This window comes from Eublepharis macularius, chromosome 9, assembly GCF_028583425.1.
Source record: "Eublepharis macularius isolate TG4126 chromosome 9, MPM_Emac_v1.0, whole genome shotgun sequence".
NCBI lineage: Eukaryota > Metazoa > Chordata > Lepidosauria > Squamata > Eublepharidae > Eublepharis > Eublepharis macularius.
Window position 1 is genome coordinate 70,357,858 of NC_072798.1, and position 27,549 is coordinate 70,385,406.

Consider the following 27,549-nt stretch of genomic DNA (forward strand, 5'->3'; position numbering starts at 1 on the left):
CAGTGACTTGGCCTGGAGACAACTGGTGGCTTCAAGGCTGCAGGCTCTAAGATTCCACAGAACTTGAGTGTCTACGAGGTATGTTCTTGTAAAGTGAAGTCTAAAATTTCTGATCTTCTTGCCTCTTGATGAAACCTGCAAGACACACTGGACTATTGCCAATTTCCTTTCCTATGGCAGCCAAACCCACACCTCAAAATGTGGCTCTTGGGGGCCCTATTCATGTTCTAAATCCTGCTCTCTTTCTCCCTCACACACATTTGTACACCCTTAGAAAATATTAGGGATGGGCTTCTTCATGCATGTTATTAATATCTGAGATAGAAAAAGGATGTTTTAGGTGCTACCATGTCCTGACCTGGATAGCCCAGGCTAGTTTGATCTCATCAGGTCTTGGAAGCTAAGCAGAGTCAACTTTGGTTAGTAATTGGATGGGAGACCACCAAAGAACACTAGGGTTGCAGAGGCAGGCAATGGCAAACCACGTGTCTTAGTCTCCTGCTTTGAAAACCCCAACAGGAATTGCCATAAGTTAGCTATGACTTGATGGCACTTCCCACCACCAGGTGCTACCACGGCAATCCAGAACTCATGCTAATTGGCTTAGCATTCTGTCCCATGTTTATGCTGAAATCACTAAAACTCTTAAGTCCCCAACTGGCCTGGAATCCTAGAAAAGTGACCTCATCTTTCCTGAAATATGGAACTCCTTTCCTGAATAAGGAAAGATAAAAGCTAATTTTAAAAACATCTTGTGTATGACTATATCCTGTTTCTATGCTCATGTGCTTAACGTTATTTGACTTCAGATAACTTGCTCGCTCCTAGCAAAAATTCTGATTTTGGAATGGACTTTTGACTACTGGAACCTTGTAAATTTCAACCTTGTTATTTAGTATTATCATAGAACACAGAAAGTAGCTAGAAGAGAACTAAATGTTGGCTATACTACTTAAAAGTAAGAGACTGCGGTGTAAAGGTTAGAATGTTGAACTAGGAAAGAGAAGACTTGGGATCAAACCAATCACTCACAGCCCACTTCACAAGGTTGTTGTGAGGCCAGAACGGAGGAGGTCAGAATGATGTATGCCACCATGAACAGCTTAGAGGAAGGGCAGACATTTTTAAAAATGTGAACAGTTAATGAAAAAAAAATAGTTTTCTTAGACGTGTTCAAGAATTTTCAGCCATCTTCTCACAACATCCGGTTTGTTTTCATTTTTAAAAGGCTCTTTGGCTCAATTAAAGCCGTGGTGATCCAAGGGATGGAGGCCAGAAGAGATGAAAAGGTTTCTGTCCTCTGTGACCCAGGACAGGCTCTTGGCTTCCAAAAGATCAGACAAAGTCTCATTCTGATCTTTGCCGCTAAAAATCCACCCACGTTTAACAGATTTGGTGCTGGTTTGACCCATGCAAACTTACACTTGAGAACATTTTCATGTATTTTGAAGGGTAGTCTTTTGTTACAAAGGACACCATAATAATAAAGCATTAGAAGAAAAAAATAGCCCCACCTCAGCCTCTATAGAGTTCCCAGGAGGAGAAAAAATTTATGTAGGGGAAGATATGGAGGTTGAACGGCATCTTTAGACAAGCTATTGGGATGCCAAGAAATAGAGCCAATTGTTGGAGGATGCCTGTAGGAATCTGATCTAATACTGCTCTTTCTCCGCTCCCTCCACTGTTTATCATCACAGGAACAGAGCAGGATTACCAGGCCTCTGAGTCTAGGCATTTTTTCAAGTCTTGGAAAAGAAAACTCTTTCACAAATAGTGCAATAGTTGTTGCCAGGATGATCCAGGGAACTGTTTTTTAAAAAATCCATAAACGAGTGGTCTCTCTTACTGGATCAACTTCAGTTGTTCTAGCAATGTGGAACCCCTCAAGTCAGCATCAGTCACAAAGGGGATTAGAAAGGGTAGGGCTGGATAATGATGATGCCAGCAGGAGGGGATAGTTTTGTGAGAGAGCCATGCAGGATTCAGACGCCATTGGATACGACCATTCTGCTCCTGGATTTTCCTGTGCGGACAAGAAAATCCTGGAGGTGAATGATTCCAATAGCACAATCAACATTTTCAGATGGCATAGCCACGTGTACTAGGAGCTTGGCAACACTACTATCAGGAGTGTGTACTACTCATGATGGTCCTGATATACATGGTCACCGTATTCTCTTCAAAGGAGGAATCCATGTATTTTGTACGAGTACCCATGAACCAGAACCTCAAAAAACAGTGGTTGGTTTACTCACACCAAAGCTGTACACACATGCAAAATACATGCTTTCCCCTGTTCTGACAATATGTTGACCAAATATATTGGGAAGATCTACGTGGTTGCTCATCTCCCAGTATGCAGGGATGTATCATTTGAAAAGGGCTAACATCCAACGAGGTACAGATCCATAGACAAGTGCCTCCTAGGGAGTTTCCATGCTGCTAAACATGCCATGTAAATTAGTTATGCTTTATTTCAGAAAGATTTCATCTTTATGCTTGTTTTTCAAATTTTCTATTATATCCTATTGTATCTCTTTCGCTGGATGTCCTAACTGTTGTTCATTACTGTACTTTGCTCAGTGAATGTCCTAGATGTTAATTATATTGCATTTTCACTTGCGCCGTGTAATCCACCACGAATCTCAGTGAGAAAGGCAGATAATAAATTAACTAGTAACAAAGCCCATTGTGGGAAAAATACAACGGGCTCTAGAAAGGGGAGGGAGGAGAGGTGGGCATTGCCGCCTCCTCCTCTGTGACTGATCCAGGCTGGGTGAATACGGGGGGGGGGGGGAGACATTGCCACTTGCTCCACTCCTGATCCCGGCTGGGTGAAGGGGAGGATGGGCATTGCTACCTGCTCCACTACTGATCCCAGACGAGTGAAGGGGGTGGGCATTGCTGCCTGCTCTGCTCCTAATCCCAGCCAGGTGAAGAAAGGTTGGACATTCTCCTGCTCCGCACTTGATCCTAGCTGGTTGAAGACAGCAGGTGGGCATTGCCCCCTGCTTCACTCCTGATCCCAGCTGGGTGAAGGTGGAGTGGGCATTGCCATCTGCTCTGCTCTTGATCCCTACACAATAAAGAAGCCAACCTCCATTCAACAGCAAACCAACAGTGGAAACCACACTGGAGGATCCAAATCAATAATTACACTAAAGTAATTATATATGAACAAATATTTACTTTAGTGTCGTAATTATTGACTTGGATCCTCCGCTGTGGTTTCCACTGTTGGTTTGCTGCTCCTGATCCCAGCTCGGTGAAGGGGGGATGGTATCACCCCCTGCTCCATGCTTGATTCCAGCTAGGTGAAGGCAGGAGGCGGGGATCGTCACGTGCTCTGCATCTGATCCCAGCTGGGTGAAGGCAGTGGGTGGGCATTGCCATCTGCTCTGCTTCTGATCCCAGCTGTGTGAAGGGGAAGTTGGCATAGCCACCTGCTCTGCGCCTGATCCCAGCTGGGTGAACGTTGGGTGGGCATTGCCACCTGCTCCACTCCTTATCCCAGCTGTGTGAAGGCGGGGGGGGGGGGGCGGGCATTGCCACATGCTCTGCGCCTGATCCTGGCTGGGTGAAGGGAGGCAGGCATTGCCACCTGCTCCACTCCTGATCCCAACAATGAAAAAGAAAAGTATGGCCGTTTCTGCAACCGCAGTAAAGACAAGGGAGGGGTTACCCACAGAAACGTTTGCACTCTGTGTGCACACAGCAACAATAATGAATGATTATACAATTTTCAAAGTGCAAGTGCCTCTTGTTCGTTGAGCCAATATTACAATTCATACAAAGACCATTGCTCATAGGACAATTCATACATGTGCAAATCGTACAAGTGCAAAATCATACATGTGCAATTTCATTTCTGGTGCAGTACAGCTCTACAATACCAGGTATATAAGTAATACAATGAATTTTATACAGATTCACTCCTTCCTCTCCTTCAACTAGTTCTTCCCAAAGGTGGTGTAAAGCCCAAATGAATTCCAAAAGAGGGAGTGGAGACCGCCACGCTCAATCTGGGGCCGGCTACGAACGCAGATTTCGTGCCACCTTCTTCAGGAGCGTGCCATCTATGATGAAAACACTCTATGAGTATGCTACCCATTTACAACCTTTTCTCCATAATGCCCCTTCCCTGTAGTTCACAATCTTTCCTACTTACAAACACTCCCCAATAGAATGTCACCACCACATTTCTCTCATCGCCTGGTTAGTAGGTATGCTTGTTCTCTTCCTTGTACGTCATTGCAAACTGCCCCCTATTTAAATCAGCATTGCTGCCTGCTTCATACCTGATCCTGGCCTGGGCTTCCCGCCGTGGTGTGCTCTTGGAGGGACGGACTGCCTCTTCTGGGCTTCCTTCCATGGCAGCACCCTCTGGAGGTGCACCAGGGTAGGAAGTGAGTTGTCTGGAACATGGTTAGCCTTTTATATAGTAGAATAATAATTTCTAGCTGTAGCAAAGCTTGTGGAAAAGCCTAACGTGTTACTAACACCAGAACCGGTCAAATCTTGCCATGTATACAACAGAATCAAAGAATGTAAATTAACCCCAATATTTCACCAAAGAATGGATACACAGGGACAGAAAACTTACTTGTTAAATGTCTTGAATGCAATGTCTGTAGACAAATTCAATGAATCCTTTTCTGTACACTAAAAGGGTTTTTTTTTTACTCAGGAGGATTAAAAGATGTTCTGATTACTACTGGTCTTTTATGTACTCATCTTGTGGTAGCCTTAAAAGTATTAGTTTGATGCAAGGTCACAGAATTAATCTAACTCTGAGTCTCTTGCTTAACAACTGTTGCCTTGAGGCCATATAATCATGCAGTCAGCAAGACTCAAGTCAATCTTCCATTTTTCTCTTTACTCTTTAATCAAATTAACCATCCTCATTCACTAATAAAGAGGAGTGGATCATAGAAGGATTTTTGACATTTTTAGGGTTCAGCACAGAAGAATGGGTGTCAGCAGAACCAATCAGCCATTTCTGAGCTTGTCTCCCAGATGTATCCCTTTCTTTACATCCTGCAGAATGTATACTGGGAAACAAAGATAATAATCTATTACATGACAAGCTCTGTGTTCCAATAAGCAGAGAGCAATCACTATAAAATTAATTTTTATTTTGTACAGCTTTAACAAGTTTCCTTTTACCAAACACTAATGAGAAATATAATTACCAGAGGCTAAATATTCGGTGTGATTAAAGTTTTTCTTGATAAAAAATTAAATCTTCTGTAGGCAAAGGGGGTGGTGTTGATATTACTCTGATCTCAAAGTCTGTGCAGCATCCTCCCCTCCCTCTACCCCATGCCAGAAATATTTATGATTCTAACAGCCTGATGCCCAGGCTGTTCTCCGTTCCAACAAAGAAGCGCTTACAATGGGGACGTATCTATCACAGCACTAATGCATCATTTACAAACCCTGACATTACATCAGTGCTGCAAGGACGTTATGAAAGAATTTCTGGCTCCTTCACTGCAACAGATATATGGGACGGGGGTATCCAAGCACAAATGAAATACCAAAAATATACGAGGACTGGCTCCAACCTTATTGGTTGCTAAACGTTATTAAAACTTAGCTCTCTAGAGAGAGGTAATAAATGCATCGTTCAATTATGCATGCTAGTGTAGCCAATTTTAACAACCAGGCAGATCAAAACAAAATACAGAAGGATCATGAGATGACCAAGAAATAACTATTCTTACATCAATGTGAAAGGCAGCGTAGTGTGGTAGCTAGAACACACTTAGAGTGAGGAAATCTGGGTTCAACCTTTGTTTGGGCTTGATGGGCCAGCACAATTGGGACACTTCACACATTACAAAGTTCACGTTTGCTGGTGGATGACAGGAGGGCTGTACCTCACACATTTAATGGGAGTTTTGTGTCTCCCAACTCATGCAGGCATGAGTTTTGCAGTCAAGTAAGTAATGTGATTTTGCAAACAATGCAAAATGTGGCTATCTTAGGAAGCAAAAATGGCACAGGACATGAAGAGTGAAGCCACTTCTATCCGGGAAAGAAGTGAAAAGGGCATGTGTGAGTCTGGGAGGCACAAAATTCCACTGAGTGCATGATGCAAAACTCTTGTTATTCATCAATAAACATGAGGGACTTTGTAACCTGTGAAGTGGCAGTCTGTGTAACTTACCCTACAGGGCTGTTAGGATAAAACCGGGGGAATATGTACGTAAGATCCTTGAAGCAAGGATGGGCTAAAAATGTGCAGAATAAATGGATGGATATTAATTAATAGGTCTATATCTGAAGCAGGTGAATATTTAGGAACCGGGGGCGGGGGGAGGGAGAGAGGACCAGCAAGTTTGAAAAATACAGCTGACTAACCCCAAAAGGCAGAGTAGAAAATAAACACAATTGGGGGTTTTGTTGTTTCTGGATTTTCTTTTTTATTAGTGGACATAGTGTTAACTCTTCAAAGTAACAAAACAACACAAAACTCTTTAGTCTAGTTCATGCATTCACTCTCACCCCAGAACCTGCTGCCAGAGTCCATTTTCTCAGCGGCACTCCACACATCTCCATTTGGATGTACCTTTATCTATATTTACAAAAAAAAAAAAATTCACAGACCCTGTAAATGATGGATTCTGTTATCTTCAAGTGCATTCCCAATATTGTTCTTTGGCATTGCATAGGTTTCAGTTGATAGTCCAACTCTTCCTTCAAATTCTGCATTTTAACCTTTTGATCTCAAGAAGGTGAAGGGTGAGTTTTTTAATTAAGTAGTAATTTATCTCTAATTATAAAAAACATAATTAGGTATTATCACCTAATTGCAATTAACGGGTGGAGAAAGTCACATGTTGCTAAGTAGTGAACCATGCCGCATTATCGTTCTCGGCTTATGGTGTTATGAATCTGTGCATGTGTCTGGCAGACAGCCAGCAAAATTAAAAAGGTAATCAACATGCTTCTTTGAAGTCCAGCCATCAAAGTCATGGACTACAGGTCAGTATACCAAAGTCATTCCTTACCAGAAGCCTTTCTACTCACACGCGTACACAAATTGAAATCATTCTTCTGTTGATGACACACCCAACCCATACGATTCTAACAGTGTCACCCTAAACAGAATTGTCCCCTTCTAAACACTTTGACTTCAGTGGATTTTTAAAAATATTCGTCTGCTTAGGATGCTAGTGTAAATCTAAGGTTGGCATTCTGCTGTAGGCTGCACCACATCTTAGAAGGTTTTCTGCAAGAGACGGTCTACCTGGCTGCCAAAAACTGTCCATATCCCAGGCTCTGGAGCATGTGCAAGAAGAAGGGCCTTTCGGGAGACCAACGGTAACCATTTGCAGCCTGTCCAAAATCACTCTGTTTCAAAGAACTTTGCTCTTGTGAAATAGTTGAAAAGGAAGCTTCACAACATTTCTAAGGCTTGGATCCTAATATCCTGTCCCACTTGCAGAAGGCACTTCCCGCCTGCGAAAGAGCAGAGGCCAACTCTCAACAATTCCTCTCTTCTGCTTTGCCCCCCCCCCCCCCCACACTAATCTTGAAGTCCACGGAACTTGGGGCAAAATACAGGAGAGAACACAGCAGGAAAAGGGAGACAGGAAGGTTCCCCTTTATGTCGTATGCTCTGCTCGAACTAGATAGGATCCACACCATTATATTAAAAAGACAGTTTAATGTTTCAAGGCACCACCAAAGTAGATTTTTTACTTGCAAGTAGTCTTGTAGCACTCTCTTGCAATTTTTGTCAGAAGCAATCTATAAAGGAATGTTTGATATAATACAGTAGGCACAAGTCATTATAATACAAATAGAAAAAAGCATGTTGAGCACCTTTGTGGTATAGGTTGTATCTCTCTCTTGTTCTAAAGACTATGTAAACGGTCACTTACAAAACAAGTAACGAAGAAACTGCACAATAATTGCTTGTTGTTTTAATCTCTGCAGGAGAGCCATATTAGGTTAAAGGATGATCCTTAGGTACAGAGGGCTCTCTTATTGGTTGCAGAGGACTTGGCTGTTCACTTAAGTGCAAATTCAGGTTTTCAGACGTTAGGAGAGAAGAATTGAAGACAATCTCACTCAAGTCTGACTTGATGGATATCAAATGTGGGTCATCAAAATTTAAAGGCTCCTCTGCTAAGACCTGTGTGTTCTCGCGGGTCATTCCCACATCAGATGGTGATTTTCTTTTCATGCGTGTGTACGATCTGTCAAGGTTCTCCATGCCTTGATCGGTTTTCTGAAAACGTCCAAAGAACCAAATGAAGAAACCAAACAATGCAAAAGCCAGTAAACTTGGGATGAAGGCCAGGCATTTGACATCTAGGCTTGCCCCAATGTATCGGCTATGCAGAAACATGTCTCCTTCAGCATAAGTTCTGTTGGTCAACGGATTAGTGTTGTTTGAGCGCCATTCCCAAGACAGTTTGGTTCTGTTGAGGTCCTTTAAGCTTTCTGGGTCTTCCACTGTGTAGATCTTTTCCCCAGGACCAATATACTGACCGTACTCATGTGGTTTATAAAATATTTGATTCTTCCACATGTTAAGATCCAGGATTAAAACAAGAAATATGATTCCATAGTTGAACCATTTACCTGTTGTAAATTGGGAGGAAAAAAAGAAATATCAAGATCTGACTATTTCTCTTTGCAGCACAGCAACTTAAATAGTACAGGAAACAAAAATATATCAAATAAATTTTGGAAGTGAGTGAAGCATACAGGACCATGTTATCATATGTGGTGGACTTGTAAAGAAGTCCATAAATTCTGGATAATGGTACATAATCTTTTGCAACAAATTTTACAGTGTATAATTCCTTTTAAACCTGAGATATTTCTGTTAAACTGTGTACCAGAAGAGCTGGATAAAGATCAGAAATACTTTATAATTCATGGAGTAACAGCGGCAAGAATCCTATTAGCATCTTTCTAGAAAAGATCAATAATACCCCAACAGGAAGAATTGATAATGAAGATAATGGAAAATGCAGAAATGGACAAACTAACTTCATTAATGAAAGGACAAATGGAAGAAGACTTCACTGCCCCATGGACACCATTTTATAATTGGATAAAAAACAAACTTAATGACTTGAATGTAGTAAATATATGAAGACATTATTGTAATGTATTACTAATAATCACAGTTAAATGATTGGTGAAATGGTAAGATGAAAATGTGTAGATAAGTAGAATTCTAACTCAAGCAGACTTTATGATGTTTATTCTATATCTTATTTCCTAGCCCCCCCCCCATTTCCCCTATCCTTATATGAGAAAACTAATAAAAAATTAATAAAAAAAATAGTACAGGAAACCCCATTACTAGTGAATGATCAGTCATCCAGTGGTGATAACCACTGGTTTCGATGTATTTTGAAAAGGAAGTTGTCAGATTTATGGGGGGTGGGGTGGGCGGGAAACCACCAACAGACCTGTAGAGAAATGCTCTCCATCCAAGAATTCATGCCAGTATTTCAGTTGTTGTGACTGTGTCCATGTATAGACCAGGAACTTGGCAGAGTGGATGGGGCTGAAGAGAAGCTCCAAGGACAGAGTACTCAAGCTCTTGGTTATGCTAAGTCATCTGGCCAAAGCAAGGCAGGGCATCCTACCTCATACCAAAGGGACAGAGGCTGCCAGGATTCAAATGACCACCAGGAGGGAAGGGCTATACAGAGCAGGTTATAAATTCTCAGGAAACAAGGAACTAATCATGACCTTTAAACTTCCACAACTTCAAGTAAAGCTGGTCTGTCCTGAATTAAACTTCATTTCAGAAGCACTGACTGGAGGGAAAGAGGACAGTGTGTTTTCTTCTATTCTTTGCGTCCTTGCTCAGCCTGAAACAGAATGTCTTTTAAATTTCATTATTAAAGGTTTGTCTGTTTTGAATGCTTTAAGTGTGGTCTCTGGAAACACACTACACTTCTTTGGTCTTGCTATGTGAAGTGTGGTAACAGGGCTGGGCAGCCGGTCAACTCGCCATCCCTGGAGCATGGTAGGGTGAACGGCATGCTTGTGGTAGATTTCTCTTGCGCTAGCTTGCGAAGAAGACAGGTACAGTAACTAGGTGGAACATTTAAATAACAATGCAGGTACAGAATGCTAAGCATATCACTCTGCTTAGCAGGAGATATTCTCAGGGTTAATGCCAACAGGTAGACAGTTTATTTATTTATTCATTTGCTTCATTTATACCCCGCCTTTTCTCTCCAAGGGGGACCCAAAGCAGCTTATGTCATGCTTCTCCATTTAATCCTTACAACAACCTTGAGAGGTAGGTTAGGCTGAGGTAGTGTGACTGGCCCAAGGTCATCCAGTGAGCTTCATGGTAGAGATTTGAACTTGGGTCTCACAGAACCTAGTCCAGCACTCTTAACTACGACACCACACTGGCACCCCTATGGAGTGAGGGAAAGGGGTGGCATCGCCAAGCAGAGATGTTGGGTGGCTGTGAGGTTTTTCCAGGGGCCAACCAAAAGGAACAGGGAAGGGCTTGGGTGTTTCTTCCTTCACAGGACCTCCTAGCTATCACTACTGAATGGGACCTCAGAGGAAGAATCTAATTATTAGATCTCGGGAAGCAGTCATCAGGGAGTGGCTGCTGTCCGCAGGCCCTGCTTGTGTACTTCTCTGGGGAATCTTTCTGGCCACTGTTGTAAACAAGATGCTGAAGCAGCTGGACTGTGGGTATGATCCAGCTTCTCTTTATGTTCATGCCTGAATTGGCATTGTTGCTATTGTGGCGATAGCTTGATGCTAGTAAGATACATTTTGAGCACTTAAGCTTTTTAAATGAATATCTGTATTTCCTGTTCATTCTCACCCATCCACATAGTATCTGCTTCTCCTTCCCATGTCTCTTTGTCCTATTTCGTTGTTCTAAATATGGTTTCATGAACTTTCTGTGATGACAGCTAATCTGAGGTTATTCCATCATTCACTGAGTCCAGAGGATACACACAGCTGGACTGCTATCTCTGGGCATTCAGAAATGCTTGGAAGAGCCTTTCATTTGCTATTCAGTTTCTACAAGTTTAATTTTTTTATTAAGTTATTTTAGTGTGGCCCCTAATGGTTCTTACTCTTCCACTGTTCATTTGTGTATGTGTGTGGTTTGCATTTATTGTTATTTCATATTGTAGAATTTTGTTGTTTATATTTCACTATTATTTTGCATTTGTAAGATACTTTGGGGGTATTGGTGCTGAAAAATGGCATATAAATAGCTTAATAAATTAATTATATAAATAATTTCTCTCCAGTCCAAATTATTTTTTGTGCCAATACCTTCCTAAATCACCATAACCACATCTCTTTTGGTCCCCAGATGCATCTTGGCACAGGACTTTCTCTAGCTGGCACTGAACAGATGTTGAACAGTCATCTAAAAATGTTAAAACTCCTCAAAGAAAAGGAGGGTTTCATATAGAGTATTTTTAATGGTACTGTGAGTACTTGCATCATCTGAATTAATAAATGATTATTCTCTGTGGCTTATGATGAATGTAAGCCATCTGGTCAAATCCAGTCTCTTGGGATGTGCATCTAGAAAGTTTCCATTTCAGTTTCGGTTCCAGGGATTTCAGAATCATCCTGTTTCACTACTAGTTTGTTTTAGTTCAGTCGGTCTTGGCTTGGAACTGATCCATTTGGTTTTTTTGTTTTGGTCCATTGTGCGCACACATGTGCAAAGTTCTGTTTAGGGGGATGGGTAAATGAGACTCTGGGACAGCTGTTTTCATGCTTAAGAAAAAACCAGCATCAACCATTAGTCCCCTTTCTATTCTAACCCATTGATCCACTGAGTTTTCCCTCAAACATACACACAAAACAACAACTAGGGACCCGTAGAAGGTGTCTGTGGGAGGGGCAAGGGGGAATTCCCAAGGAGGAGAGTGCTGCAACGTGCAAAAAAACCACCCCAATCCTGCTTCATGTCCACTTTTTCTTCTTTTTCTGTAGCCCCAATAACCAATTACCTTTGCTTTCTGCTGGTTTCTGCCTGTTCGTTTCATGTTTCCTTGCAGCCTATTCCTTCCAACGCTGATAGAAAGGAAGTGGAGGGGAGGGGGGGAGGTCTTCCCTTGTGATTGGCAAAGAGGGAGACCCATTTCTCGGGTAGCTACGGGGTGGGAGGTGGGGAGATGCACTCACACCATGCATTAGTCTCATTCCCCCTTCCCACCAACTAAGTTAATAAATAATGTAAAGTTTCTCTCTTCTTGGGATTTCATTGCCACTCTTCAGGAAAACCAGTGAGCCCAGCGCCTCTCTGCTGCTGGAAGTAGGGTTGCCAGGCCCCCTCAACCTCCCAGCGGGGGACAGGGGCCTGGCATTTACCTTTGGGGAGAGGGGTGTGCACGTGCGCGGAGCCCACACATGCGCCCCCACAGGCGTGATGATGTCACTTCAGGAGTGATGTCATTGTGTGGCGTCTGGGCAGGCCCGTTTTTGGATGCTGAGGAGCACTCCTGCACTGGAAACGGGCCATTCTGCCACGGATCGGGCCCGTTTTTGAGGCACTATGGAGCGCAGGAGCGTTTCTGTGCTTCGCAGCACCTCAAAATGGGCCCGATCTGTGGTAGAACTGGCCTGTTTTGGGTGCTGCAGAGTGCAGTTCCTGCGCTCCTCAGCGGCTCAAAAATGGGCGCAATCCGCACCAAAATGGGCCCATTTTGGGGCACTGTGGAGTACAAGAGCACTCCTGCGCTCTGCAGCTGTTGAAAACAGGCCCAGTTTGCCGTGGATCGGGCCCGTTTTGAGCGCTGCAGAGCGCAGGAGCGCTCCTGCGCTCCACAGCAGCCCCAATCAGGGCAAAAACGGGCCCGATCCCAGCAGCTGTGGTACACGGGAGTGTGCTGCGCCGCGGGGGAGCGCGCAAGGAAGGTGCACACACCCCGCTGCTCAGGTAAGTGGTGGCGGGGTGTGGGGAGCGGGGGCGGGGGATCCCCTGCCCCCACCGGGGGTCTGGGATCTCTAGCTGGAAGATATGAACGGAAATAAAACACATCAACTTTTGCGAAAGAGACTCATTTCAGTTTAGTTTCCTGGATTTGATTCAGTGTTCCTGAAGCTGCTTTAACAAGCTGAAATAGTGAATTCTGTGTGTAATTTTGGCTAATTTTTTCCATTATGCATACCCCTAGTGTCATCTATAAAATAGTGGGGGGTTTTTGCCAAAGCAGCCTTAAGCTTTTATATAGAAAGCTGAGTGTGGTTTCCTTCTCAATTTTTATGCACCATTAGGGGACTTATTCAAAATAAATTGTTCCCCTCATGTGTTAACTGATGTGTTAACTAGTTAACCTTAGGGCCAAGCTAGAGGTGTATGTTTTTAAAGAGTTGGGTCTGACCTGACTTATGTTCCCTGCAGCTGCACAGCAGCTTTGAAGAGTAGCTGTTAAAAATAAAGGAGTCCCTAAATGGCCTCAGAATGCCTCTGCAGGGCAGGAGGGGCTCCTCCCTCCCTCCTCAAGCTATTTCCCCATGTCAAAATAGCAGGGGAGGGAATTTTTTCCCGGTTTTTCCTGCTCCATGTGGAGTATTCTGTGCATATGGAGCAGTAAAAACCAGGGGAGGGGGGAGGGAATCCCCTGTACTATTGTAACACAGGGAAAAGGCTTGAGTGGGGAGAGAGGAGCCCCTTCTTCCCAGCAGAAGCATTCTGAGGCTGTTTGGGCTCTTTTTTATTTTTTAACAGCCATTTAATTTTTTACTGCTATATGGCTGTGTGTGGAGCCTTGTGGCGCAGACTGGTAAGCTGCAGTACAGCATCCCAAGCTCTGCTCATGACCTGAGTTCGATCCTGGCAGAAGCCAGGTTCAGGTAGCTGGCTCAAGGTTGACTCAGCCTTCCATCCTTCCAAGGTTGGTAAAATGAGTACCCAGTTTCCTGGGGGTAAAGTGTAGATGACTGGGGAAGGCAATGGCAAACCACCCCATAAAAAGTCTGCCAAGAAAACGGCATGATGCAACATCCCCCATGGGTCAGTACTTGTGTGTGTGTATGAATACACACAAAAAACACACACACACACACACATTAGAAAACATAAACAAACCAAGGAACACCTAGCGAGGTTTTCCTCTCAATTAATATTGACCACAGTCCTTTTCAAATATCCCCCAAAGGAGAAAGTGATTGCATTTTGGTGTGGGCCAGGATCGTGGTGGCAAGCTCTGTTCCTAGCACATACACCTTCACTGAGTTTCTTGTTTAGAGCCTCAATATGTACAGAGGTACCTGTATACCACATTCTGCACATCACAAAAAGCCCATATTCTTCAGGGTTCCTGATTGTACAATAAAAGTCCTACTCTTGCACATGGATAGGTGAAATAAATGTACCCTGTGCATGAATGCGCATAGATCGCCATGATCCTGTTCCTTTACTATCTCCCCACAGATTATCAGAAAAGGGCTCTTCTGTGCTGGGCATTGGTGGGAAAAGGAGAAAATATTTCAGGCTGAAAAGCACAAACCTTTCATTTCCTATCCTCGGAGCAAAGCAAAAGGCCAAAATTAAAGATCCAGTTCCAAGTCTCTCTCTATTTCTGGCAGCTCGCCTCTTTCATCTCAGTTACCCCAATTACAAAGGGCATAAAATGCTTCTGTACCTTCAGAAAGCACTTTGCAGTGGCTGACTGCTTTTCCTAGCATATTTTCAGACACACATACAGTACACAGGTGAACAAAAACAGGAAGCCCTCTGAGACTTCTCGAACAACCGCTCTGCTTGGATTGCTTTGTTTTTACCTCTGACCTTTCTATTTTTGCCTGCAGGGTCCCGAAGGCATCTCTGTGTTTAGAGTGCTTGCACTGGATCCAGACATGCACCCTCTGCCTTAGCTGCAGCTATCAACTTCCCTGTTCTGATGATAACCACCAGTGAGGTATTGTCAGCATCTGACATGAAATTCTGGCTCGGTTAAAGCCTTTGTTTTTTGTTTTACTAACTTTATTTCTAATTCTGAGAGCATGCTGCATGAGGAGCATGTTGATCACCACATCTACTTTTATTTGGATGACCATGGCTAGACTGCCAACATTTGCATGACTTTGTCATCCAGCAAAGTGTGTTGTTTAGAACTGTATCTACTGTTATACAGGGCTTTTTTTCAGGAGTTCCGGCACCTCTTGAAAATACTAATCCTAAAATGGCAATAGTGCTTGAAAATAATATGATTTCAAAGAATCCCGTGTGTTTCTTCCCCATTTCCCTCTTGAGAGTTCTGCCACCTCTTTTCCCAGAAAAAAACCCCTGCTGTTATATGTAGTGTTATAATTTCGGATATGGAAAAAGACATGCAAGAAAGGGGAATATATATATATATATATATAAATAGCAATGGTTGCTATCATAGATCTCAGCCATTCTTTCCCTGTACTTGGTGTCTGAAGTTACCCTGAAATTCCCTGCTGCCTCTTATGTCTCCTTCCTTGCATACTGACCCCTTGGTCCACCTGTAGCACTGCTCTTGCCTGGCCATGCTTAGAGCATAACATGACTGGAGCCCAGGAGGAACACAGAGGCTTAACCCCTCTTGAGCGATGATCTAACAGAGGAGACCTGGCCTTGCAAGGATGCTTTACAGGGCCAGAACTTTGCTTTAAGGAAAAAAGAAGTCTCATGTGGTTCTCATGGTCCTCCACAGCAACTTTGCTCACCTGAGCAGGGTCTCCTGCAGGTGCCACCCTGCCTACGGGCAAAATCAATAGCAGCTTGCACATGGACTTTCTTTGTGGTGGCCCCTGCCTTGTGGAATGACCTGTGTGAGGAAGTCAGGAGAGCCCCCACTCTCCTAACTTTCCGCAAATGATGCAAAACCAAATTATTCAAAAAGGGTTTTGTATTGTTTTGTGTCATGGCCAGGTCTGGGCTAAGTGTGAGCGAGGATTCCCCAGGAGGAGAGGAGCTCCATGTAGCCATCCAGGACTCCTGCGAAGAGGAGCTCCGTGTAGCCAGTCCTGACTCAGCAGAACCCGGTGATCAGAAGCCGCAGCTGCTGGTTAATCAGAATTCACAGCCAGCAGCAGAGACAGAGCCACTAGTACTCTCCAGTCCCAACACCACAGGGGAAGCCCAGCCAGGGACTTCCAATACCACAGGGGAAGTCCAGCCAGGGGCTTCCATGCCCCCAGGTTCGCCCACGCCTAAAGAGCGCCGCAGACAAAGGCAGAGGCTGGAGCTACAGGAAAGATGGCACAGTGCTCGCCTTCTGAGTCAATGCCAGCTGTCGGAGAGCGATGATGAGCAGCATCAGGAGGGAGCCCCAGCAGCTGGGTGCAAACCACGCCTGGCTATAAAAGCCAGCCAGGAGGAATCACCAGGTGTGGAAACAACCTGTAGCCATTTTGTGTACCTTGCTTGTGCCTGCTTCTATACCTGATGCTATTGGTAACTGACCTTGGACTGGACTTGACCTGGCTTTTGGATTCTGGACTCACTCCTGGTGTTCCCCTCATGCTCTGACTACGGACTGGACTTGGCTTTTGAATCTTGGACTCCCCCTAGGCTTTTGTGTGAGTGCTCAGACTGTGGATTACCAGCTTGGGCGAGCCCAGCCCACGACACTTCGCTAATGAGTTAGGGACCATAGGCTTCACCACTATGTTTCCTTATGTTCTATCTGTTTTTTTAAAATATGTGCTCTTATGACTACCTGTGCTTCATGTTGTCTAATGTCAACTTTAGAATTGCTTATGTTCTGTTTCAGCTTTTCTTCAACTCTGTACTGGATTCTTACTAATGCTATGTCTTTGCAAACTTGTGTTTATTTACCCTATGGCATTATTTATGGAAATGTCCTTGATACTGACTGTACTAATCTCACATTGTGTAATTTGCCTTGAGTCTCAGTGAGAAAGTCGGACTATAAAGGACGTAAATAAATAAAAATAAATGTATCCAAACTCAGATCCAAGTACCAAGCAAGGCTTTGGAGGAGCAGAATGACAGAAAATTATCAATCCTGAGGCTAAGCTGTTAACAATAATTACTACAGATGGTGCTGCCTGTTCAAGACTGAGTCAAAACAGGCCCTCAGACTATGCTCTCCTCGTCAAGGGCTATGAAAAAGGGTCCTCTTCTCTAGGTGACTCTTCAGGGGAACGTGCAAACAAGGACCAAGTATTTACTCAGTTCATCTTACTGGTCTTGGCAGTCACATTCCCCCATTCCAAGTGCTCTCCAATGGAATTGGCTCCATGTGTCATTAAGTAGACCAAGTTGTTTGCTGCATGGTGCCCTCATGAAGCAAATTCAGAGTGAGAGTTCAAAACATTTCTCTGACTTTGGGGGAGGGGTAAGAGCGGAGTTGTCCTATGATCCCAACCAATCAGAGAGGAAGAGAGGAATTTTAAAAATAGCAATAGCATGCAGTTGCCAGGAGCTTCAGCTAGTGAAAGGACTTTACTTTCAGAGCACATTTGGGTCTCTCCAAAGTTCCCGTTTCATGGTGAAACTGGATTGAGAACATCTGACGCTGACCTAACTGTAATCCTATTCATGTGTATCTGCGAGTAAGTTTATTAGACTCAATGAGGCTTACTTCTGAGTAAGCATGCACAGGATCAAACATGACATGACTGACTTCACAGTTTATATTTCCATGATTCCAAGACAGATGAACTGCCCTCAAACACTGGCTGTTAAGAGGCTGTGAGTGATTTTCCACATATATATTTGAATTCTAGCCACACAAACATCTGTAGGTCCAGACTGTTACCTTTGGTTTGCTGGATAATAGAAAGATATTAAAAGGCTTCAGAATAGGCCCTGAATGTATTTTAACAAGGACATAGTTTGGAGAGCAGATAACCAAACTTACTTTTGAGCCTTACAGATCTTCCTGAATATCACAGAAACTAGGCTATACTGTATATTTACATAAACTGCTGCCTAGCATATCCTCTGCAGTGAGCCATCTGTCATGGGAAATCCAGATGAGTTAAGCAGATGCAAAAAATCACCCCCCCCCCTTTATGTTCATAGATAAAAGAGAATGGGAACTAGACAGAAAATTTTAATGTGGAATAAAACAGACATTAGGTACTCCAAGATACAAAGGAATCTGAGTAAAAGTTAATACTGTGTTTCAAACAGGAGAGCTGTTGCTGAAGCATAAAATAATAATGTCCATCCGGGCAACATGAAACACACCAACATCGACAGTGCTGCTGCCTCTGTCATTCTCCTAGTGAAAGAGACCTGCTAGACAGGTATCAAATTAATTTCCATAGGCCTTCTCTAGTCACGTAGCTCCTTGTACGAATTTTAGGATGAAGGAGACAACATGACTAAAGGCGGAGTTAAAATGGGCATCGTTACCATTCTTATGTGAGGCGCTCAGGGTTATCCAGAGATTAATTCTTGTTTATAGTCCACATGGCTGAAATGATGGATTTCTTTCCAAATGCATAGATTTGATGTGCATTAACGGAGTGGATTTAATAAGGACTACAATTTGAATCGGATAAAATGGGCTTTAGGGGTTTTTCTTCCCCAAGCACATTACAGGCAGTACTATCTGGCTGCACATTCAATCAGGTTTTTGACATGATGCCTGGCAGATGAAAATGCATTCCTTTCTCAAAATGATCATCCTGCATTACACTCTCAGGGCCAAAAAGTTCGTACACATCTAAGAAGGAACTATGGATCCCACAGTCTGGACTGATATAAAGAAAACTAATAAATTTAAAACCATTCTCAGAGATTCTAAAGCTTTACCAGAAATGTCTCTAAGAACTGATCTAAGGATAAGGCAGTCTACGTGAAATTTCTTAACAAGATCTAGACTATTCAGAAGCATTACCTAGATGTCTTCTGTAAAACTGATTCTGCATTGGGCCTGAATCAGACCCCTTAGGACCTGAGCAAGGCCCTGCTGTTCTGGCCCTACACTAAACTCTGAAAGATGTAACTGGCCTGATCTGAATCCATTTTGAGCTTGACCTGATCAGATGAGGATTCAATTCAGGCTGGACGGACTGCCCAGGTGGATAAAAATCAGCGTTTATCAGAGTTCACAAATCTAAGGAAAGATGTCTGTAAACTAGATGTTACTAGTGAAAAAAGCATGTGTCTGCCACATTTACACATGCTCTTGGCACACACAAATCAGATTATTGCAAAGCACCCTGTACAGGGATGTTTTTGAAAATTCTTAGGGGATTTAAGATAATATAAATTAGAGCACCAAGATGGATGGACGGCACAAATTACAGAATTGTGCTATAAATTATAGGATATAGGAATTGGTATAAATTATAGGATTTGGCCCCAATTACAGGATTTTGGTTGGTCCTAATAAAAGTTATTATTTGGATTTTGATTTGTTTTTGGAGTTTTATTTTGGACCAGCATGGTTGCAAACAATTTTTTTCTAATTTAAATCAATGAATCGATTGATCAAACAATCAATCAATCAATCAATCAATCAATCAATCAATCAATCAATCAATCAATCAATCAATCAATCAATCAATCAATCATTTTCTAATTTGTAAATACCTGAATTCAGCTGAGAAGAATGTGTCAACTGGAAGAGAATGGAACTATCAAGAGACTGTGCATGTGGGAATTTGTACACAACATGAGGTACAACTACAATGGATTCAACAGGCTTTACATCTCATATTTACACTTTAAAATTATTTCCAAAATTGTTACTGCAATGACTAGATTGTCAAACCTAGTGTCTGGCAGGTTCGAATCCCCACCCTGCCATGGAAGCTTGGTGGGTGACCTTTAGCCAGTTACTCACTCTCAGCCTAACCTACCTCACAGGGCTATAGGAGAGGATAATGATGGATCCCATTGGGGTATAAATGAAGTTAATAAATAAATTCCTTTGCTCTCATCCTACAAGAGATGTATACATTTTGCTTTATGTCAGAGAGATTCAAAGAAAATTACTGACATTTGTGATTTCAGTGGAGATTGGAGAGAAACCAGGGTGCAAATGGACACCACTCGATATCTTCTTGCCTGCTAGCACTAAGCAAGAGCAGGCCTTAAAATCATGAACTGAAATATGGACCCTTTATTTCGTAACACCTGGCCTGATGCAGAGTTCTAGTGAATTTGAAAGGTTACATGCAACATCATGTCATTTCGGTTTGATATTAGGGAAAGGATAGGAATGCCCTTCTGAAATGGATTTTCTCTAGAAAAAAGGAGGAGGGCTATGGGGTTAGTCTCTTACGTGTCTGTTGCACTGGGACAATAAAACGTTCCCAAGAGTGCATGATGTACAAAGCTTATAGGCTAGTGGTTGAGTGTATTCTTTGAGCAGAAAATCAATGCAGCATTGGGCAAAAGTACGCGGGGGGTGGGAGGGAGGGGAGCCTTGTAGCAACCACAACCACAACCAGGTGGTGAGAGGGTTGCATTGCATGGCTGCCTGGTATCCCGTCTCTTGACCTTGCCATTATCCTTTCGTCTACCCATTTCTCCTTGCCAAATGTTGATATCTGTTAATGGACTGTACACTTCTCAAAGCTATACAATCAATGTTGCACCAATGGCTAAAAAACTCAGACTCTGCTCGTATATGGAGAATATCGTTTTTTGTCTAAATCAAAAGCTTAATACATCATCTTAAACATTTTTGCCATTTTCCTCTCCTGCTAGCCTCCTGAATTAGGACAGGCAAGCACAATGTTATAGCAAGTAATGCAGAAAGCTGGGAAAGCTCCAAAGGTTATCAACAGAGCTTTAAAAGCAGCCACAATTCCAGAACAGATGGGACAGGCAAAGCCCCCATCCAAGGGGAGTCTCTTGTACCGAGTTGCTGCTCTTTATGAGTCTCCCAAAGAATGGCACAGAGCTGAGATAAAGCAGGCGCTTGACACTCCCATGATGCGACATGCATTCAAATAGACTGATTTGTCTTGCTCGTCTAATAAATAGATCTTGTTAATTCTGAGCTGGAAGGGGAGAAAATTATTCCACAAACTCTATTCACGGGCTCATTCTCCAATTAAATTATGCCCTTCACAACAATTGCCATCAGTTTATATAAGCTGGGAGGCAGAGGAAGCAGCAGAGAGTCACTGGTCAACCGTAGTCCATCTGCTTTTAAAGAACATTAAAACGGAATGAGGAACAACGAGCTGCTAGGGCCGTTTGTCTTGCTGCCAATGGCATTTCCTTAATGCCCCAATCATCAACATTCTCTCAGCTCCTCCTATTTCCTTTTAATGATTGTGTTTGCAGGGAAACGTTTAATCATCCCTGCTCTTTGGCTCAACAATAAATCTTTAAACTCCAAAGCTGGCACTATCAACCTTCACCCATGGTTCACATGCTTCTCTACAACTTCAGTCCTGCAACACCAAGTGTGACCAAAGTCCATTTAAACATCTCTTAAGAACTTTGGGCTGCTGCCAATTTCTTCCTAGGGACAATCTGGCTGCTAAAAGAGTTCCCAGTAAGAACAACATTTCATATATGTGATCTGGTGGCAATACTTCCAACAACCTGTATGTTTGGTTCACTATTATTCACCTCATACAGCAGACATAGGGGGAGGGAGGAGGCTGTGCCTGAGGTCACTGCAGAGGTGAGATTCGATCCAGCAACGTCTTGATTTATAACACAGTCTCTTAGCCACTAGTGCAATATCCCGCTTACCTCCAGGTAACCAGGCAGGAAAGCAAATGAGAACAGAATTGGTTCTTTTTCTCATTCTTTCAGGCTATTGATACGACTGTTGAAAAATATATGTGGGCAGGCAAGCTAGTAAAAAAGTTCTTGTGGATTTTGCTGATGTATTAGCAAGGCTGGTAAAAAGCGCTGTTTCGCTCCTGAAGCTGCCTTACATTGGATCAGACTATTCCTCCACTAAGGTCACTATTGTTTACTCACTGGCAGTGTCTTTCCAGGATCTCAGCTAGACGTCTTTTGTATCACCTCCTGCCTGACCCTTTTCACTGGAGATGCTGGGGATTGAACCTGGAACTTTCTGCATGCCAAGCAGAAACTCTACCACTGATCCATGGCCGTAGCCCTGAAGTCCCATAATTACACTCTGTCTTGAATATCTGCTAGTATCCCAACATATTTGAATTTTTATCTTTTGCCATCAGTGATGTGTAACATACCCTTTCAGAAGTAGCACTCTATTGCTGATGCTTTGATAGGGTGGCTGGACATTTCTTCTTCAGAGAAGATTTGTTTTCCCTTTCTATCATTAAGTAAAGGTTTTCAAAAGGCCATTTTTCAGAACCTTATGGTAATTCAGCTCACCTCTAACATTAAGGGCTGCTTTTTAAATCCAGTTGTGAGCAGAATGAGCAAGAAATCCCACCCCACTTCCTCTTGGGTGCAAAGATCACCCACATCTTTCATTCAGCTTCTGGTGGTTAAAGAGATGCAGTCTTTTGCACATGAGAATAAATAAGGAGAGGCAGAAGGAAGAGGTACAATCTAAAATCCTAGGAAAGCTCAACACATCTGCAAATGATGTAATGCCTCAGCCCTAAAGAGAAAAATGTCAGAACTGTTCTGCGAGGCTTCCACAAGGACAGAACCTGGGGGATGGGGTAGGAAAACAGTTCCTAGACTGTACTATTCTACTCCATTCATCTGTGGAACTATTTTAAATGTAACAAAACAACAAGATATCCAAGAAAAGGATTCCTGCCTCGTTTTCTGCCTAGCATGGTAATTTTATGCATGCACTGATTTTCCAGCATGTGTGGGTGTCAGGTCTTGCCAGGTAAATCTCGCAAGCACTTCACTGCATCACTTCAGTATATGAGTTAAAGATACTTTATTGATGAGATATACTAGTATCAAGAGATGCAGACAGTAGCATTGGCAGAAGTGATGCAGGGTGGCAAAGCAACGTTAATTATAGGGGAGCGTTCCCGCCCCTGGCGGGTTTTGGCATGAAGGGTCCAGGATCTCAAAGAGGAGGGGGGGAAGGAAAGGATGAGCTCATCCCAGTTCTTTAGGGAAAGTGAAACGGGTTCCGCCTGGAACTTCAAGGCCACTACTCAAGCTGGCCGGGAAAGAGTAACCAGACACCTGCAAGATAAAGAGCTAGCAGGAAAGCAAGCAAACATGTTCCCTTTGCATATTCTCAGAGGCCAACATGACCAATTTACAACCAGACAAACATGGCAGATATACTGGGGTGAATCTGACAGTGGGAGGTATTCAGATCTGCACCCCCAATATTATTCCCTCCACAATCCAGTCCAGGAACAGTTTTACCATCTCATCTGCACTTTGCAGAAAATTAGTTCCAGTTATGTAGAATGAGGTGGTAGGATTCTGGACTGTAGCTCACTGGAATGAAAATGGAAACATTCTTTTTGAATGTCTGCCCACATCAAGAAAACCTCATTTTTAGAAACCCACATATCTGGGGGTTTTCATCACATCCTTTTCCTGATGTGATGAATGTTCTTTTTGTTACTGGTTGTAATCTTATTTATTTATTTATTTATAAGCTGGTTTGAGTCCTGGCAGAGGGAGAAAAGTGGGCTATAAATAATAATATTTGATTTATATACCGCCCTTCAGGACAACTTAATGCCCACTCAGAGTAATTTACAAAGTATGCCATTATTATTCCCACAACAAACACCCTGTGAGGTGTGTGGTGCTGAGAGACCTCCTAGAAGCTGTGACTAGTCCAAGGTCACCCAGCTGGCTTCAAGTGGACGAGTGGGGAATCAAACCTGGATCTCTAGATTAGAGTCCCGCACTCTTAACCACTACACCAAACTGGCTGTGTTTGATTACCACATACAAGAAAATACACGTGTTTTATTACTACATACAAGAACATTTTTATGGAGATTGACCATTACAAAAATATAATTCCCAAACTGTATCTGGATAGGGTAGAGTCCAGAATTCAGCCAACTCATTCTGTACAATTTGTAGAATGCTATTAGATAAAAATTAAACCAGGCATAATTATATTATATGACCCAAGAACTCTGCAGATTCCGCCCCCCCCCCCACTTAGCTCATGAGTGACCAATTAAATAATCATAAGTTAGTTGGGGAAAAGGAATGTATAATTCACATCTTCACATTCAAAATGAAACAAAAAAGTATAAATGTCAGGAAAGTTTCACAGGTTTAACATCAGGAGAGGAATGCAAATTGTTACGTACCTGTTATATGTATGTGATACTCCTCCTTGAATATCTTTTGGAAGTAAGGCACTCTAAACTGAAAATGTGCAGCTGGCAAACCAGGAAGATTTACATCAACATCACCCATAAAATGGGGAAACTCCCAATCCTGGAAAGAAGAACGGAAAAGAAAATCTTACAAAGCCGTTTCTCCTCAAAACATATTGAATTGGAAAATGTGGATCCCACTTCCCCTTCATAGAAAACAGTAAAAAAATAATCAAGATTGTCTGTTCACACATTGCCATTTGAAGGGTGACTTTCTGAAAGTGACTGTGAGAAAGTTCCTGTAAAAACCTCTGTGAAGACACTGCTGCAGCTCCATAACCTTCATGACGGGAAGGGGAAGCACCAGAAAAGAAACCAGGAACCCTGTCTCTATTTCGTCACTCTAAAAATCCTTGGCAGGCGGCAAGACAGGAATCATAGAAATATAAACTGTGAAGTCAGTCATGTTTGATCCTGTGCATGCTTACTCAGAAGTAAGCCTCATTGAGTCTAATAAACTTACTCGCAGATACACATGAATAGGATTACAGTTAGGTCAGCGTCAGATGTTCTCAATCCAGTTTCACCATGAAACGGGAACTTTGGAGAGACCCAAATGTGCTCTGAAAGTAAAGTCCTTTCACTAGCTGAAGCTCCTGGCAACTGCATGCTATTGCTATAGCAATAGCAACAGCAATTTTAAAACACTCACCTGCCCAGCAGTGGCCCAATTCTTGCTGTTTTGGGACCGATTCTGGCCGTTTTAGGCCCAATTTGTCCAGGAACGGGCCTCTGCTGGGCAGGGTAACACTTGAGCACATGACAGCAGCCCGATCCTGGCCATTATGGGCTCCTTTTGGCCTTTTAGAGCCCAATTTGGGCCCAAAAGAGACAGGATATGGCCCCAAACAGCCAGGATTGGGCCTCTGACAGGTGACGGAACACTCCCTTGCTAGGCAACACCCCAATCCTGGCCGTTTTGGGCCCATTTTGGCCATTTAGGGCCCATTTAGGGCCTGAAACAGCCATGATTGGGCTCAAAACAGCCAGAATCAGGCCTCTGCTGGGAAAGGGAACACTCCCCTGTCTGGCAGTGGTTTGATAGTGTTTTGGGCCCTGTCCTGGCTATTTTGGGCCCCTTTTGGCCATTTTGGGCCAAGATTGGGCCCAAAATGGCCAGGATTGGGCCTCTAACGGGCGAGTGAACACTCCCTTGTCAGGCAGCAGCCCAGTCCTGGACATTTTGGGCCCCTTTTGGCTATTGTGGCCCCAATTCGGGCCCCAAATGGCCAGGATCGGGCCCAAAATAGCCAGGATCCGGCCTAGACCAGCTGGGATTGGGCCGCTGCCCAGTGTGAGAGTTTTCTCCCGTGTGGCAGCAGCCTGTTTCTGGCCTATTCGGGCCCAATTCGGGCTGTTTTGGCCCAATACAGCATGGATCTGGCCACTGCCAGGCGGGGGAGTGCACCTCCGCGCCACAGCGGCTCGTTCAGGGCTGATTCAGGCCCGAACTGGGCCAAATTAGGCCTGATCCTGGGCGAATTGGGCCCCCCGTGGAGTGCTCCTGTGGCGGCCACAGCCTGCATGATGATGTCACTTACTGGAAGTGATGTCATCGCGCAGTCTCAGCAGTGTTTGTGTGCTGTGCGCACTCACATGTACTGACAGGAACAGCGCCTCCTCCCTGGAGTTGCCCTGGGTGAAAGTTCCCCCACCTTTTCTCCCAGAAAAAAGCCCTATATTTAGGCTACTTTCAGACACTCTCTTACTGGTACACTTATACTGTTTCTGCAACTCTTTCCATGCTGTTCAGTGTACGTTTTTGGCTGGCACAGAATCAAGTGTAAGAGCTGCACAATTTACCAGCAAGGAAGCTGCATTGCTCAGATCCAATACCAAACCATTTGTGCACAAGTCATGTGCTTGTGCACTTTCTCTGTCTTTCTCTTTCATAATCAGAGATATTTAATGGCTTCCACTCAAATGCAAAGCAGTGTTGGCCACTATAGCAGAAGTATATCAATACAGTAGTTTGCAATTCCCTTCCAGGAGCAAACGGTACTTTGCAATTTTGGTTTGCGGGGCAAGTTTAAACCATTGTTTGTTAGTGGTCAGACTTGTCCTCATATGACTAAAAAGGCTTATGAATATGGAATATCATAAGCCCCTCTTCTCATGTGTATAAAACACAGACAAGCTGCCTGGTTAGGCAGGAGATGGAAAAGTACTGGAATGTGAGACTAACTCTCAGCCCCACACCCCAGAAGTGTGCAAAACCATAGAACATTGAAGGTCTCCAGAAGAACTTGAATTAATCCATTCATACACCCTTCCAATCCTACCAGTACCCACTCTCCTATTATAGCCTCACCCATTCAACCATCGCGGGCTATCAATCATCTTTTTACACCTGTAGTTCCTCTCAGGAAGGCACAATCAAACCTTCCCAGTTCATTGTCTTGCCCTGAAGATAGCTTCCTAGTCCTTTGTCCCACCCTGGGTACAACCATTAAGGCATTGTTTTGGGGCAGAAGGTGCAGTACTGCCCCAGGGTATGTTCCACAGTATAATTGGACTGCACACTGTCTCATTCTGTGTGTGTGCTTTGAACCCACTCATGCACACTCGGACTGCATGTCTGAGCCCCTCTCCCTCTTCTTGCAGTGAAGTGCCAGTCACTGAAGCTGCTCTTCCTTGGATGCCTCTTATCTTCTGGAACTGGTAATTATAGCCCAATCCTGCAACTCTCTCCAACTTTCCTCCCTATTTTTCTAGTTAGCCCTATGTGTTTGTGTTGTGTGTTTTGTCTGCAACTGATCTTTATTATTTTAAATAACAACCCCTTTTTGATTGAATATCTGTTTCTTTATTGAAAGAGTTCTCTAGAGGAATAATCCCTCTATACATATACTTAAAAGATCCTTAAATTGCCCCTCCTCTCACTGCTTTTCCTTGTTGTTAATTTCCCCAATTTACAAGGAGACCTCATAGGGTAACAAGTTTGCTAGGTCAGATGTAATGGTAAATTACTGTTTGCACAAAAGTCATAAGAAGTGCAGGCTTAGAAGAGTGTAACTCTGTTTAGGATTGCATTGAAATGGACCTTGGGCATGCTGAGATGCCCCCACAGCCCTCACTTTTCTCAACCATGGCTTAGTGTCCTATTCCTGAACCTTGACATTGGGTCTGAAATTTCTTTCCTCTCTTCCAACTTGCCAGCTTTGCAATCTAGTGAGGAAAACTTCCCAGAGATTGATAAAGAAGCACAATAATACTGTGTAGATTTATTGAGAATGATCGGGGGGGGGGGAGACAATAATATTCTTTAAAGTTATTTTTTTAAAAAAAACTAATGAAAATTCACGAAGCACATGCTATTGTCTTAACATA

At 43.3% G+C, this 27,549-nt stretch overlaps 1 protein-coding gene across 1 annotated transcript in view; it reads right to left on the reverse strand.

Annotated features, from left to right (window-relative positions):
* Positions 1-6,426: 6,426 nt before the first annotated feature.
* Positions 6,427-27,549, reverse strand: part of TMEM117 (transmembrane protein 117) — a 314,883-nt gene continuing 293,760 nt past the window's right edge. Inside the window, exons 7-8 of the mRNA XM_054989399.1 lie at positions 24,151-24,280; positions 6,427-8,598 (exon numbers count right to left, since the gene is read on the reverse strand). Coding sequence (XP_054845374.1) covers positions 7,958-8,598; positions 24,151-24,280 — 771 coding nt within the window. The 3' untranslated portion in view covers positions 6,427-7,957. The remainder of the gene's footprint in view (positions 8,599-24,150; positions 24,281-27,549) is intronic.